Source organism: Astatotilapia calliptera, chromosome 3 (assembly GCF_900246225.1).
Source record: "Astatotilapia calliptera chromosome 3, fAstCal1.2, whole genome shotgun sequence".
Classification (NCBI taxonomy): Eukaryota; Metazoa; Chordata; class Actinopteri; order Cichliformes; family Cichlidae; genus Astatotilapia; species Astatotilapia calliptera.
The window spans coordinates 23868012-23882526 of NC_039304.1; the positions used below are offsets into that span (position 1 = coordinate 23868012).

The 14515-nt window shown below is 39.6% G+C and overlaps 1 protein-coding gene across 3 annotated transcripts; it reads right to left on the reverse strand.

Moving 5' to 3' along the window:
- Window positions 1-1887: 1887 nt before the first annotated feature.
- Window positions 1888-12751, reverse strand: LOC113018999 (low affinity immunoglobulin gamma Fc region receptor II-b-like). 3 transcript variants are annotated; one of them, XM_026162480.1, is made up of 6 exons: window positions 12712-12751; window positions 11203-11466; window positions 10478-10732; window positions 9674-9784; window positions 6094-6165; window positions 1888-2765 (listed from the first exon to the last, which is right to left on the reverse strand). In XM_026162480.1, exons 1-6 carry the CDS (start codon window positions 12740-12742, stop codon window positions 2677-2679), a joined length of 822 nt encoding a protein of 273 aa, XP_026018265.1. In that variant the 5' UTR covers window positions 12743-12751; the 3' UTR covers window positions 1888-2676. The 3 variants fall into 3 exon arrangements, with proteins under 3 accessions (XP_026018265.1, XP_026018264.1, XP_026018266.1); XM_026162479.1 differs by having other exon boundaries at window positions 9674-9787; XM_026162481.1 differs by lacking the exons at window positions 1888-2765; window positions 6094-6165 and adding an exon at window positions 6853-6914 and having other exon boundaries at window positions 9674-9787.
- Window positions 12752-14515: the final 1764 nt, after the last annotated feature.

A 14515-nucleotide genomic window follows, 5' to 3' on the forward strand; every position in this document is an offset into this window, starting at 1 on the left:
TTTGAGCGTTTTCAAATTTGAATGTCACATTTCAGTCAATCATTATGATCTCCTGTAGAGATCATAATGCTCTATAATAATTGTTGCATTCTTATTTCTGAAATGAAAAACCTTCTGTGTCCATAGGCAGTTCCTCTACAAGCTCCTCCATTGCACATTTTGATTGTGGTGTTCCTCAAGGCTCTGTCTCTGGCCACGCGATATATGGACACAGGAGTGAGACCGAACTTGACATTCATAAACAGGCATGGCAGAGGAGGGAGACAAATAACATGAGACAAGACTAACTTCACAGGGACACACAAATCACAAGAAACTAGACCCAAAAGGACGGGGAAAATTTAACTAAATACTTTTTTTTTTTTTGTGTGTGTGTGTGTCCCGTTTGGATCTTCAGCCATCAGAATTGTTGTCTTAAGGCCAAGAGAGATGCCAAGCGGATTTATTTTACCAACTGGATCATCATGGCCTTGCCATATTGGTCCATTTGATTGGCCTTTATTATAATTATGAATTTATTTTATTTTCAGTTGCTACAAACGGGACAGACATGACTGGGGGATAGGACAGGGAGAAAGAATGAAAGAAAGAGAGGGAGAGAAAGAAAACCAAAGGGGAGAAGAGACGGTGAGAAGGGGGGGAAGAAAGGAAAACAAAAAAAACCACACCTGGATCACCTGTATGGAGAAAAAACAACAGAAGAGAAACCAAACAGCAAAGAGCAACATAATAAAAAAAACAAAAACAGCACCATCACAATAAACTAGCTAGCAGTAGATAACAGTAGATACTAAATAATAAACGATATTGTGCAGCACACAAGATAGACAGCGCACAATGTGCTTTGAGGCAGCAGCCAAGAAAGCTGTAGTCTGCGTCTGTGAACACCCGTGTGTACACCTGTGTGCATACCTGTGTGGATCAGCATGCTTGTATTCCAAAGGTTTCTCCATGTAATGATCTGCTAGGGAGTGTGGGGAGCCATAGCCCCGTCCACCAGGGTATGAAGCAGGTAAGGAGGAGATCCAGGCCCCAGATATCCAGAGGCCCAAGAGTACAAGGACCTGAGGAGGACCACCAAAGGGGGGGAACCGTGCCACCCTCCTGGGAAGAGCTGAGTAGAGCCCCAAAGGAGAGGTCAGCCCGCAGCTACGGAGCAGAGGCCAGAGGGGGTGGCGTGCCCGCGGGCTCTGCCGGCAGCCAGCTGTCCCAGAGAGGACCGAGCTTCAGGCCCAGAGGCCTGAGGGCATCCCACCCCCTGGAAGGAGCCCAGCCGGGCCACAGGCGCCCGGCCCCGCCAATCGGCCACCAGGTGTGAGCTGGTACATACATAATTTAACCACATACTAACAAAATCCTGAATGACAACATATGCAAAACATGGAACTGAAATCTAAGGATAACAAACTAGAAGATTCCTCAACATTCACAAAACTCAAAACCCTGGGTCACAGACCCAGGTACCATGACATAAACACTAACAATAACTTAAAGGTTTCCTTCCTTTAGTTGTGATACTAAAATTTAGTTTCACCGAATCACTCATTGTCCCACCTGTATGTATGTCTCCCCCTTACTGGTGTTATATGACCTTTCAGAACACTAGAGCTGCAACAAAAACAGTATAAGAAAATACAGATAAATAAAGCATTATAAAACACAAAATTGCTTATGCTTTAATTAATTCCTCTGCAGTGCAAGCTGTAATCTGTGTTATCCATTATTTATGTAGTAAGACTTTTACTTGAGAAAAAGACAGAGAAAGCCGCTCAAAGACAAGATACAGCCAGACTCTGGCCTAATAGGGAGAGTCCCAGAGAGATATCGATAACAAAGATATGGACTGTTCTTCCTTCTGTGAAAACAACAAAAAGGTTTTGCGCTATATCTTGGGTTTGGTGGTTTTATTGTTCGTTAAGATCACATTACTATCATAACAAGACAAAATCATTGAATGTAGCAACAGAAAGTTCAAGGCCTATTACAAGCACTGATTTCCAAATCAAGGCATTCACATTTTTGCTTTTGGGTAACTGAAAGTTTTCTTACAGCAAAACTTCTGAGCCAGAAGTTGTGTTCAGTGTATTAAAGAACACACAAAAAAGACGATGAAGAGATGCAAACGCCCTAAGCTGCAGAGCAATGAACAGCTACTCTAAAGAGAAACGGACTACAGAAAGATAAAATCAGAAAAAGAAAACTTTAAATCGAAAAAAGTTGGTACAATGTTGCTAAATTACATCACATGTTCGACAGAAAATTTTAAAAAGCAAAAAAACAAACCAACAAAATACCACTAGGACTACAAAAAAACTTCAAAGTTACTCAAGCTCTTTGTGGTTGCTTCAAAGTAACAAACAGAAATAAGAGTGATATCTACAAAGCCGCTGGAAAAAATGACAAAGAAAGACAAAGACACTACAAAGACAAACTCTTAACAATAAAAAAAATGAAAATGTAACATGACTGAAGTAAACACACCTCCAACAAAGACTAACAACAATCATTTCATATACAACCCAACTGCAAAGAGATATGAACTGACCGAAAGTGACAAAATGACAGATTTGTGCAAATTTTAAGAAATGTCAAGAAATTTTAGCTGCTGAAGAAAATTCTTTGAAATCTCCACAAACATTTCTTCACGTTAATACAAAGAATAAATAAATAAAAAGCTTAAACACTTAATCTGGAGTCTTTAGGTGTTTCCTGGCACATGTTTGCCAGACTGAGTGTTGAGTAGAAGGACGCCTCAGAGTTCATATCTGTGGAGAGAGGACAGGTTCAGAAAGTGTTCAAACTGAAAGCAGTGAAAGCATTTTTTCCCTTTTAATTAATTTAATACTGAAAGGTTGGCGTCAGTCTCATCTCTCAAAGGTGTTAAAAGTGATGACACGGATGTGGTGGGGGATTTCTGCTTCTCTGTGTGAAGTCTTTTACATGGAGGCGGCAATGATCTCTGCTTCTAGACAACAATGCAGTGTTTGTTTGTGTCTAAAGCATCTGTGTGATGCTTTCATCTCAATATGGACCAAAAGGAAGAAGGAGGCAACCCTATTAAACTTCACCGTATGATTCACCAGTAAGTTCTGTTCTCTGACCATTCAGTCAGTTTGTTCCAAAGTCCTGTACCACAGCCAGTTTCAGCAGTCCCTGCTCGACCATCAAGCTGAGTATGGAGATGTAATATGTCACAAGAATGATCAGTGGGAGACCTGCACTACGGGGATTTGGGGTTTTTTGTCCTCTGAGGAAGAAAATTGGGCAGTTTGTGGCTGAAATGGGACAAGCATTGCACAAAAGGAAGGATGTGGTGGTAAACCAGCTCTATGTGCACATCAGAGCCTTCGAAACTAAGCTGCAGCTTTTCCAGCACTGCGTGAGGTGCTAGAAAGTTTTCCACAGGACATCATCACTGCACAAGTGACGTGGAATGTGACAGCTATGGGACTTTGTATTGTGGAGTTTATTGAACAGTTTCAGGATATTACATCTATTGAAAAAGACACGTTTTGATTTTTTCTTCTTCCCCCTACTCCATCGACCCTGATAATGCTCCGTATCAACTGCAGCTGGAGCTCATTGAATTGCAGTGTGACAATGAGTGTAACAGCCAGCACCAATAACTCTAAATGGTTGAACTTTTACCGGCAGCTGGATGAAGGCAGTTTCCCAGTAATGTGAATATTTACAATGTGAGTTGATCTGAAAACGTCAATGTCAACAGACTGCATGCCACCGATTAGCATAGACATTTTAGACAACACAGTAGTCCTCGTGTCTGACAAAAAGGCACAGATGGAGCAGAAAGTATAGCATATAAGGCTGATGTCCAGAGAGGTGCAGAAGAAGAAACATGAGCTGATATCAGGCATCAGATGTTGCTAATATTCAGTTTCTGTGACCCACAATAAGAAGTGTTTACTGCCAGGCTATGGCAGCCTTTGTCTCTGAGCCAGAGACACCGAGGTCTATGGTGCCATGTGAAACTAATTTTAAATTCTTACCATTTGATAGGAAACTGTGAAAACTTATAATTGGAGCAAATTCATTTTCTCTCATGAAAAAAAAGAACAACATCCTCGATTGTCGTGTTGTTTGTGTCACAATGACATCACTGGGTTTTCAGCTATAAAGACCCGTTGTGGATTAGGTGCTACTTAGTTGTAATGGAAAACCACTGAAACTGAGTAGATTCGAGCCCCGTCCAGTCGAGTAGGAAAAGGGCTACATGTGCCTTACACATCTCAACCGCTGCTCTCAAAGACCATATGTGTATTAAAATCCAGGGCTCAGGTTTTTCTCATTAATATCAGGATGTTACCTGTTTCTGCAGCTAAAAATATCTGCAGTGATAGATTTTTCTAAAGGTACAATTTACCATTGATAACAATTTAAAGTCAAAATATGGTGTTTAGATTTTTGTATAATGAACATAAGAATAGGATTGTAAGTGTAACTGTTGGTGCTGTGAATCTGTAGAAAATGATCCAGAAATCTTGTGTTTCACATGTTTTGAACTTAATCATTAACAGTTTTATTTTTTTATTGCTCAAACACATCTGATCACCGAAGCAACAATTCTTGTGCTACTGAAAATAAAATGTTAAAACATAAAGTTTATGGCTCGAAAAAGGCGAGGAGGATGTTGTGTTAGGCTTTGCGTGATTTTACCTTAGAGAGCTTAGTTGTGTTTGTCTGCAGTGGGCGTGCCTGGTTAGGTAATGTGGAGCAGTAAAAGTCTAATGTATGTTTTGCAGGGCCTGTCATGTAACATTGTCCCACCCTTTAGTTTCAGATCTGTTGCTGAGCTCATTTGAGTTTGTTTTTTTTTCCCTTCATGTTTGATGACAACACCATGTCAGTGGTTTAAGTTGGTTACTGGGTTTGTCCTGGTCACCATGGTAGCACAGACAGGAGTGTGCTCATTGTGGAAAAATAATGTATTTTTAAGTCGTCACATGTTAACTGAGCGTGGACAGTGTGTGTTCTCACTGTTTTATACATTTCAAGTAATGCAGAGTGATGACACTGAATGAGCAGTAACATTAGGATTCAGTTTGTGAAGATGCAGCTATTTTATTCTGTTCAGACACAAAGTGAAAATCCCTGAAAATGTCACAGTAAACTTGATATTTGACCTGCAATAAAACAGGACAGGCAAAATATTTTTACTAAAGACTGTTAATTACATTTTTTATTCATGCAAACCTTTGCTGGCAGCAGGACAGTGTCTCTAAGATTTGCTGACGGTAACTATTTTTATGAAATGTGTCTTTTAATCGGAGTAACAGAAGAGAAACAAAACACACTGTATCAGGCTTTGGATATGAAGGATTGTAGGCCATTTATTTTCATTTATGAGATTGTGAACAACAAGGGAAACACCATGTTTGTTTGTTTTTTTATAAATATACTTACATATTTTCCATATATTGTCTAACTATTGTGTTTTTGGTTCCCCCGCTCAGTCTGCATGCTTTTTTTTTTTAACCCACAGGATGTTAGTTCTTCAACAGCATAAACAAAAGCCTGAAGTGTTACATAACATTTGTAGCTGCCTATAAAACAGCACCTCTCCAGTCTGTGTTTACATCATAGTAAAAGAAAAGGCAGCCGACTCCTTCAGTATAAAAGCTCTGTGCAGAAACTCTGAGCATGTCAGTTTCATCACAATAAATACAATTGGGCGTCTCTGAGTGAAACAGCAGGAGCTGACTGACAGTAAAACTAGAGGGCGGAGTCTGGAGCACGTACTAAAGCATTATGTTTGTAACTATGGTGACAGTTAACCAGTAACAGTGCAGAGGTCTTCTGTTTCTAGGCAGATAACAACAACATGCACATGACTTCACACAGTCTTCAGTACATAGTGGAGGAAATGACAGAGTGAGTTTACAGTGTTTATGCTGTGAGAACTAAAGTTTAGTGCAGCTTGTCCTTTAGTTTAAAATCTCATGTGAACGCTGGTGATTGTTTTTATTCTCATTATTTACAGTTTTATATCAAAGAGGCCTTTAAATTCAGTCAGACACAGAAGCCTGCAATAAAAGAGAGAACTGTGAGTATGTGAGTGAGTTTTTATGTTCTTACCTCTGAACGTACGAGGTTTCACTTCCTGTGTGGCGGTAATGTCAGTGTACGAGACAGCAGGGTTCACTTTATCTGCATTACAGAACAGTTCACGTGTTACACAACAGCTGGACTCAGATCCACATAAGTGTGTTTTAGTAATAATGTGGAAGGAAACATAGAACTGCTGTTGGAAACAAAGCAAACAATGAATTTGAGAATCTGAGTCACATTTTTGGAGAATGAACGTGCGAAGAAAACAAAGCAGTGACGTGAGAACAGCAACAGATCTCCGTCAACACCAACCAACACCCATCATTAAAGTGTTACCTGTGTTTGTTTGTAGGGTTTACCCTGCACAGTGAAGCAAGAGGGAATCCCTCTGCTGACATCAGACGTGTTACGTAAACCATGATTATGAAACTGTGTCACATGGGATGACTAACATTCCCAGTGACAGATCCACTGGGAGTGATCACCTGACCTCAGTGAGTTTATGACCAGTTTTTGCAGAACTGTTTTGCATGGGCTTTGCCTTACAACATAAAGCACCTTGATATAGATGGATAGATAGATCTATATCTCAAGGTTCTTTATATTGTAAGGTAAAGACGACAAACAAGAAGGGATGACCTCTCACCTTTATCATTAACACACTGAGACGGTATCATTACCACTCCCAGTGACACATCCACAGTTATCACCTGACAAAAGTGATTTTATGATCAACTTATTCATTGCTAACATGTTTAGGAGCCATTCATGATTCAAATACGTGTTACAGTGTAGTTACTTGTGTTATTGTTCTGTTTCCTCACAGTTTCCAGCTGTGTTCACTTTATCTGCAAGTTTTCATGGGTTCGCACAACAGTCGGATTCAAACATGCAAATCCAGAAAACTGAACTCGTAATAAAGTAAACACACTGCTGAAAATAAGTGAACAGGATTCTTTTGACACTTACGGTTTAAAAAATATATATATATGAAGGTAGCGAGGAAAAAATCGACTTCAAGAGAGCACAGATCTAAGACCAGAGGAATGAACTCTGTCGTTGTTCATTCAGCGTTTACAGGATTACAGGATTTACAGGATTCTTTTGACACTTACGGTTAAAAAAAATCACTGTGGCAGGGAAAGATTAGACTGGGAGAGAGCACAGATCTACTAAGACCAGTGGAACGAGCTGTCGCTGTTTGTTCAGTGTTTACTTTGTTTGGTGAACAAGGAAGGAGTTCCCTCTTCATTCCTAGTTCATTCCTTTTGGTGACGAAAAGGAATGAACGATAAATAACAGAGTCATAAAGAACTCCTATTGTTTCAGAAACTACGGCACAATAGTGTCTCCCAGTGAAGAATGCAGATAGTTAATGCGTAACACAGTTTGTTCATGACTTTTGAACTAGACTCTCCAGCAATAAACCTGCTGTGTTATATTTAGGCTCAGATAATATTTAAAGGTGCTGCTTGAATGTGCCAAAGTGGGATTCTGAATCTTCTCTGCTGAGCTCTGAAACAGACGTTGCAGGATCAAGATGAGTAGGCCACAGGAAAAGCACAGAGAATCTTTTTTTTTTTTCAAAATAAAACAATCTGCAGAGAGTAAATGTTCCACCTCTGAAACCATTCAGGTGATTTACAACTGTACAAAGAACAACATGAAACTAATGACAGTGTTTGGTCTACAATAGTAACTTTATTTATAGATCCTTTTTCGGTTTTTCCGAACATAATTTCTTCTTTTTTCATGTAAACCTTTTCACTTACACCATTTAAGAGATACAAGTATTATTTACAGATATCACCTGACATTAGTTAGATATTTTTATTAGTATTCTATGTTTCTGTAGGTTTATTCCACTTTTTGTTCAGTTTACTTTATTAGTGTTGGTTTTGTATTAACTGGTTAAAACTAAGTGGCAGTGTAAATATTGTGTGGCTACGTTCAATTTAGAATTCTTGCACACAATACCACAATGATGCACAACCACAATAATAGTAGCTTTGGCGTGCCTGTAGGTCATGAATGCGTAGCTAGAGTCAGACTTTTGTTTGCTACTTCCTCATAAAGGCCATAACTATGCTTAAAATGCAGTTTTATGATGCATGAGTTAACCTTTTCAACAGTTCAGTATTGTAGGCACACAAATGCAGTCAAACATCATTGATGAAAGAAACAAAGCTTTAAGAGTTACAATGAAAAGAGAAGTGAGCAGTGAATGCATCATCACTTCAACCTCAAATGCGTAATGCAGAGAAACTCACTATTAACAAGTCGTTCAATGTAACATCACCAAATTCATTAAAGAAGCTTTTGAGTAAAGTGAAACTGCATATGTGTGTGTCCACCCTGATGTAAACAGTAGATGTTCCACAGAGAACCTGACCAGCCTTGACTTCCTGATGGATATCTTATTGATTTCATGTGTTGCACAGCATTAGTGGTTTCTCATTAACTACTTTTTATCAGGTGACAAAGGTGACCTGATAATGATTTGAAAGCTAGTTTTGAGACATTTGGTTATTCTGATCTCCTGCACAATGGGGAAATCTGGGCTGAGATTAGAGGATCTATCACAGTAGTTCATCTAGAGAACGGTGGCCACAATCTATCCATTTCCTTCCACTTATCCCTGTTAGGGTTGCAGAGCTAACACAACCAGATTGGTATTTACATGGGCAGTTCACAATTAACTGGCAATTGAGAATTGCCATTTAACCTAACTGCATGTCTTTGGACTGCGTGAGGAAGCTGGCGTACTCAGAAAGGCCCTGGCCAGCTGGTGGACTCGAACTCGGGACCTTCTTGCTGTGAGGCAGCAGTGCAAATCACTATGCCAGCATTTATTCATTTTCAGTTAAATTAAGGTTTATTTTTACAGCATCAAAAACAAACAACAGGCACATAAAGGCACTTCATGTCGTAAGGTAAAGACGAGTCTACACTATTCAACAGTTAAATGAGTCCCACTATCAGTAATCACTTGCAACTGTGGCAAGAAAAAAAAACTCCCTTTCAACAGGAAAAAAACGCCAACAGAACAAGGCTGAAGGAGGAGTGACCATGTGCTGCGATCCCAACTCTTATCACCACCAGTTTGTGTCCATTTGGAAAATGAATTGCTCACCCCTGCGTCCTCTGTTCCAGATTTTGTTCACAGTATTTGTCAGGTCTCTATCTTTGTCCTGCTGTTTTCTACAGAAATGCTATCTCGAGCAGATTGTTTAGTATTAGCCACCACACTTATGCAGATGACGAATCGTTAAATGTCTCTCTACAGTCAAACAATCCAAACAGTCACAGGAATGTTTGGAGAAATCAAAGGCTGACTACTCTAAAAGTGTCAGGGTTGCAGGATTAAGAAGGTTTGATTGAAATGACCTGGATGTATCTGTAGTATTGCCTTTATGAAATGAACAGAGTAGGAGGAGGTAGGACCGGAGTCTCGTGTGAGTGCAGCAGATTTTAGTTTTATTCTTGGGGGATGTTTTTTTTTAACCGCGACCAAGAGAAAGGAATTCTACACACGGTGAAAGTGACATTGTAGCAACAGGATGTAAAATGTCATTTCTTTTTTTTATTTACATCAAAACATGCTGACCTTTGTGGCTCCTCCAGAGGCAGAGCAGCATCAGCAAAATCAGCATGAGGCAGACACCCACCACAGGAAGAATCACTCGGGGGGAAGAATCAGACGACGAGTCAGGACTCCCTGCTTCAAAACAAAAATACCACACATTGGCCTAAATGCAGACCCACAGGCCTTTGTATAAACGTCCAGCAGGGTTTTTTGTGCTAAACTTGGCTGACAGCACACAGGATCTACCCTTCAGGTAGGACATCAAACAAGTGCACTTCTCATGACGCTGTAACAGTCCTTTAAAGTAAACAGTTTCTATAGAAAAACACTCAAGTGGTTGGTGGTTGATACAAATCCATCATTTGAACTCAGTCAGCAGTTTTCCTCTCATTATTAAACAAGTCCTAAAGATTGCTAACTAACAATTTTTTATAAAGACAAACATAAAAAGGGGATTCGGGTCTTTAAAACTTGTGCATATTTTGGAACTGAATGAACAGTTGAAGAAGCAAAAGTCCTTCCTTTACACTTTTTAACCAAACTAAACTAATGTTGTGTGGGTAAGGTGTCTGGATGTACTTATGCTCAGATTTGATCAATACTTACTGGGTAAAATTGGAAAAATAACCATATTTTGGTGGTTGCACAAAAATGCATAATAGCATCCCTCCCAGGTAACACCCTCCCACTTTAAAATGAATTACAATAGAAAGATTAGAAGCACAAAAGTAGAACTTTGTCATGTAAAACAACCATATCTGGATTCTAGTATGAATCCATCATGCTCACAGTAAGATGTTATAACTCTTTATGTTTTCTGCTCACCTGCAGAAATAACCACCAGCGAGCTGTCTGGTGATTCTCCAACTCCAGTGATGTTACACTTGTAGAGGCCTTCATCTGATTTGGAAACCCTGTGGATGGTCATGTTTCCTGTAGAGCTGTTCTCAATGAGATCATCATTTTTATAGAAAGTAGAAGTGAAATTGGAGGATGAGCCTGCATTGTATCTACAGTGCAGAATTACAGTGTCTCCCTCCGTCACAGGATGGACAGGACCTTCCAGGATCACAGAACCAGCTGAAACATAAAACTTTTAGTTCAGACTCCCCTTGCAGCATCGAGTTATGTTTCTGATGCAATTCTATTTAAAAGCTTTTCTTTTGTTTAGTGTCATAAAATTTTGCTTTGTTTTTAGCCGAGACTGAAGTGGTTATCTGCTTGCTGGCAGGATGTTTGCTGGCAGATAACAGGACTTTCATTCGAACAAATAACTGGAGTCAGTTGAAGCCTGTGTAGAATAGTTCATGAGTTAAATCAAATTTGTATGATTACAGTGTGATATGATCAAACTTCAGATGGTGAATGTTGCGGGTTTTTTAGTGAATTAAACCATCCTGTTTACTTTTTGCAGACCAACACTGCTTACTTGGCATAAAAAGAGCTGCTTCTTCATGATATGTTTCATGTTATCTGTAAACGTGTAGAAGCTTTTCAGGTACTTTGAGTCACTACTGGCTGCAACTCATGATTTGTTGATCAAAGCTCACCTGCCACAGTGATGTTGACAGCATTGGAGCACTGTCCTGCTGCAGACTCACACCAGTAAACTCCAGTGTCTGCTGGATAAAGATCACTGATGTCGCAGTGAGATTCACCTATTCCATTTGAGGATGAGGGACATATGGTGTTTGTGTTAAAGGACGTGCTCCTCTTAACTGTCCACTCTGAAGAGTTTTCCTGCCCCCCACAGCTCATGGAGACGGACTCATACTGGAAGAACTGGGATCTGTTAGGAATGATTCTGAGTGAAGCTGCAAAACAAAAAGAGAAATGATGGCAAACGTAAGTTTATGTTGTTAATGCGCTTGAAGAAAGGAGCGACCGTGAAAGCTGGGCGATGCATAGACGCCTGCTTTAGATGCTGTTTCACTACGGATGTTATTTGGATTAAAATGTGTCTGTTTAGCATGTGGCTGTAATGAAACCCCGGCCTAAGGCAGAATGGCTACCTGTTTACAATGTGATGCGGTTAGCGGCTGCAGCGAGCTACAGTAGCAAACGTAGACTGGATGCAATCGAAGCTTCATGTGCCACCCACGATCTCAGATAGAGGAGCAACACATCACACTAAATGCCGTTAGTGGGAACACACAATAGCAAAGACAGACTGCCCTTAACCTTTAACAATGAAATTCTGACTTTTGATTTTTATTAGTTGTGAGTTTTTTACATTTTGTCCCAAAAGAAACAACAACAACAAATGAAATTAAATATGGGAAAAAAAATAGATAACAGAAATTTTGAAAAAAGGAAATTAAACTTGACCAAAACAAAGAAACCAACAATGATATTATGCGCTTAAAAAATAATTTTAAAATTTAGAAAAATACACATGAAATGTTTTTAAACTTAAGCTTTTTTGGACAAATTTGCCATGGCAACCAGCCTAAACAGGCTTTGACGTGCAGGTTTACTGAGATTATTCGCGTGCATGACTGTGACTCGCCTGCATTCAAAAATCACAGTTTTGTATTATAATTGTTTTTCTGAACTTTAAAATTTTTGACCCTGACAAATACTTACCCACACAACCTTTGAAATAATAATACTTAATGTGATCAACTCTAAACTGAGACAAGCAATCAGCTCCGAAACTAAAATCAGCAGTCAAGAAAAACCTAAACACACAAATTAAAATACACTTTGTAATTCTGGCAATTACTTAGTAGTTACATGCAGTAAGTTACTGAGCTTTTACTAAACAATACAACAATCATTTGCTGTTACTTATAGCAACCTTGTAATTACATGGCAGCTTCAAGACAACAATGAGTGCATCTTTAATTGATAAATTATGGTTGTAACAACAAGATAACTGAAAATCTATGATATGCAGAGTAACATTTATGAGCCATTGAAAAATATAATTTATAATATAACATGTAATATACATAACATATAACATATATAACACATACATATAGATTCTGCTCATAAAGAAGAAGACAGTTAGTGCTTTTGCACTAAATGAGAGCGCTCCAACACACTTTACTCACCAATAACAGCACACAGTGTTGCTATCTCCATGCTGCTGGTGCACTGACAGACAGGCTGATAAACCTGGGGGGTGCCGCATGCTTTCTACTTTTTGTTAGCGTCACAGTGACCACAGCTTCCTGCCGTAATCATCTCCTGTTCTAAATGTGTTAAAAACTTGTTTGTGCAGGATGTGTCTTTTTCTGACACCTCAAATGTCAAAGTGTGTGTAAATATGTGAACGTGGTCCTGTTTTGCTTTGTTGTGTGTTTGTTCTGTCCTGCCTTTACTCTTTGAACATGGTTTGAATAAATATGTGCCAAACGCATCTGGTCACGTGATAACCAAGAGCTCATCCAAATGTGATCTGTGAAGAAAACTGAAGGGAAGTGATTTTTGAAATTTTCTTTAATGGATAAAAATCAACTGGACCATAAATGTTTTTTTATTTTTGTTTGTTTTTTGTTGGATAATTGTTAATTTTTGATTGAATATAGTGTCAAGAGCCATTTCAGATGGAAACCCACACAGATGTGCAAGGATTAAACACACACAGCAACAGATCATAGAAAGTGAAGAGTGGGACATATATAAACACCAAGGACTAATTAGGGAATGACTGGAGGTGGAATAATTACACGCAGATCAAAATCAGGAGCAGAAGATCATAAGGAACGAGGAAAAACTAACGTAAGACATGAAAGAAGACTAATCTCTTAAGTGGAACAGGAAATAAACATCTAACACTGGAGAAGACCTCATGGTAAAAGTACTTAGTCACAGAGGGAACTAAAAACACTAGAAGAAACAGTGAATTCAAACAGGATAAAACAAAAAACAAACCGGAATTCAAAAGTTTAAACATGTAAAAGTTCAGAGGCCCTGACTGCTGATGCTTCTCAGAGCAGCGGGATGTCGGGGCGGAGCAGAGAAGCAGGCCCTGTGCTTATCTCGTGCTAAGGCTGCACAGCAACAGATGCTGAGTCGGCACCAATGGGCTTGGGAACAGCAGGCCTCCACACGTTCAGGGCCAGGCTAAGATGGTGGAGAGGTTGTGGCATGCCGGCAATGGGCAAGGAGAGATGACGGCCTATGTCATGAACTGGGGAGATGGGCTAAAAGGAGGTCGACTCAGAGTCAGGAAGTGAAGATGCCGGCTCTTCTTCTCTTTCTTCTTTTTGGTTATCCCTGCCATCGTCCTCTGTCACACTGTGTGTCCTTCTTCACAGCATCCATGAATCTTCTCTATCCACTATCACTCCTCTGCACCCGAACTCCATTTAAAACTAATCAGGAACAAGAATTAAAATAATAAACCTGAAACTAAAGTTCAATGTTACACAAATTTGCGACAGAGAATCGAAAAAGCCTGAAACTCAAATGCAACACAAAAACCCTCAAACGACGATGCAAATATGTGAAAATGACTCTTTGTCTCCTGATCGTAGACTGCGGGCTGTAATCAGTGATCGATGCACTGTGTCAGGTTCAGACTGATGTTGTCTCTTTCAAGAGTGCAGCTGCACATTTTTATCACTTCATCACAGGAGCTGTGCCATTATTTGCTAACTCAGCACTGCTTCAGAGCTGCTTGCACATCAAAACTATCAGGATGTCACAGTTGCTAGCATGGCTGCAGTTCACCAAAGGTGCTGGTATTCTGCTGAAAGCACTTTCAGTAGAACAGCTCACCTCACCTGGCAGCTCACCTTCATAGACATGTCTGATGTTTCATACTCCTGTAAAATACATTGATTTCAGGCTCTTTGCAGTTTTATTAACCAGCTGTGTGTCTCAGCTTGTTGGTGCTTGTTAATGCAAATG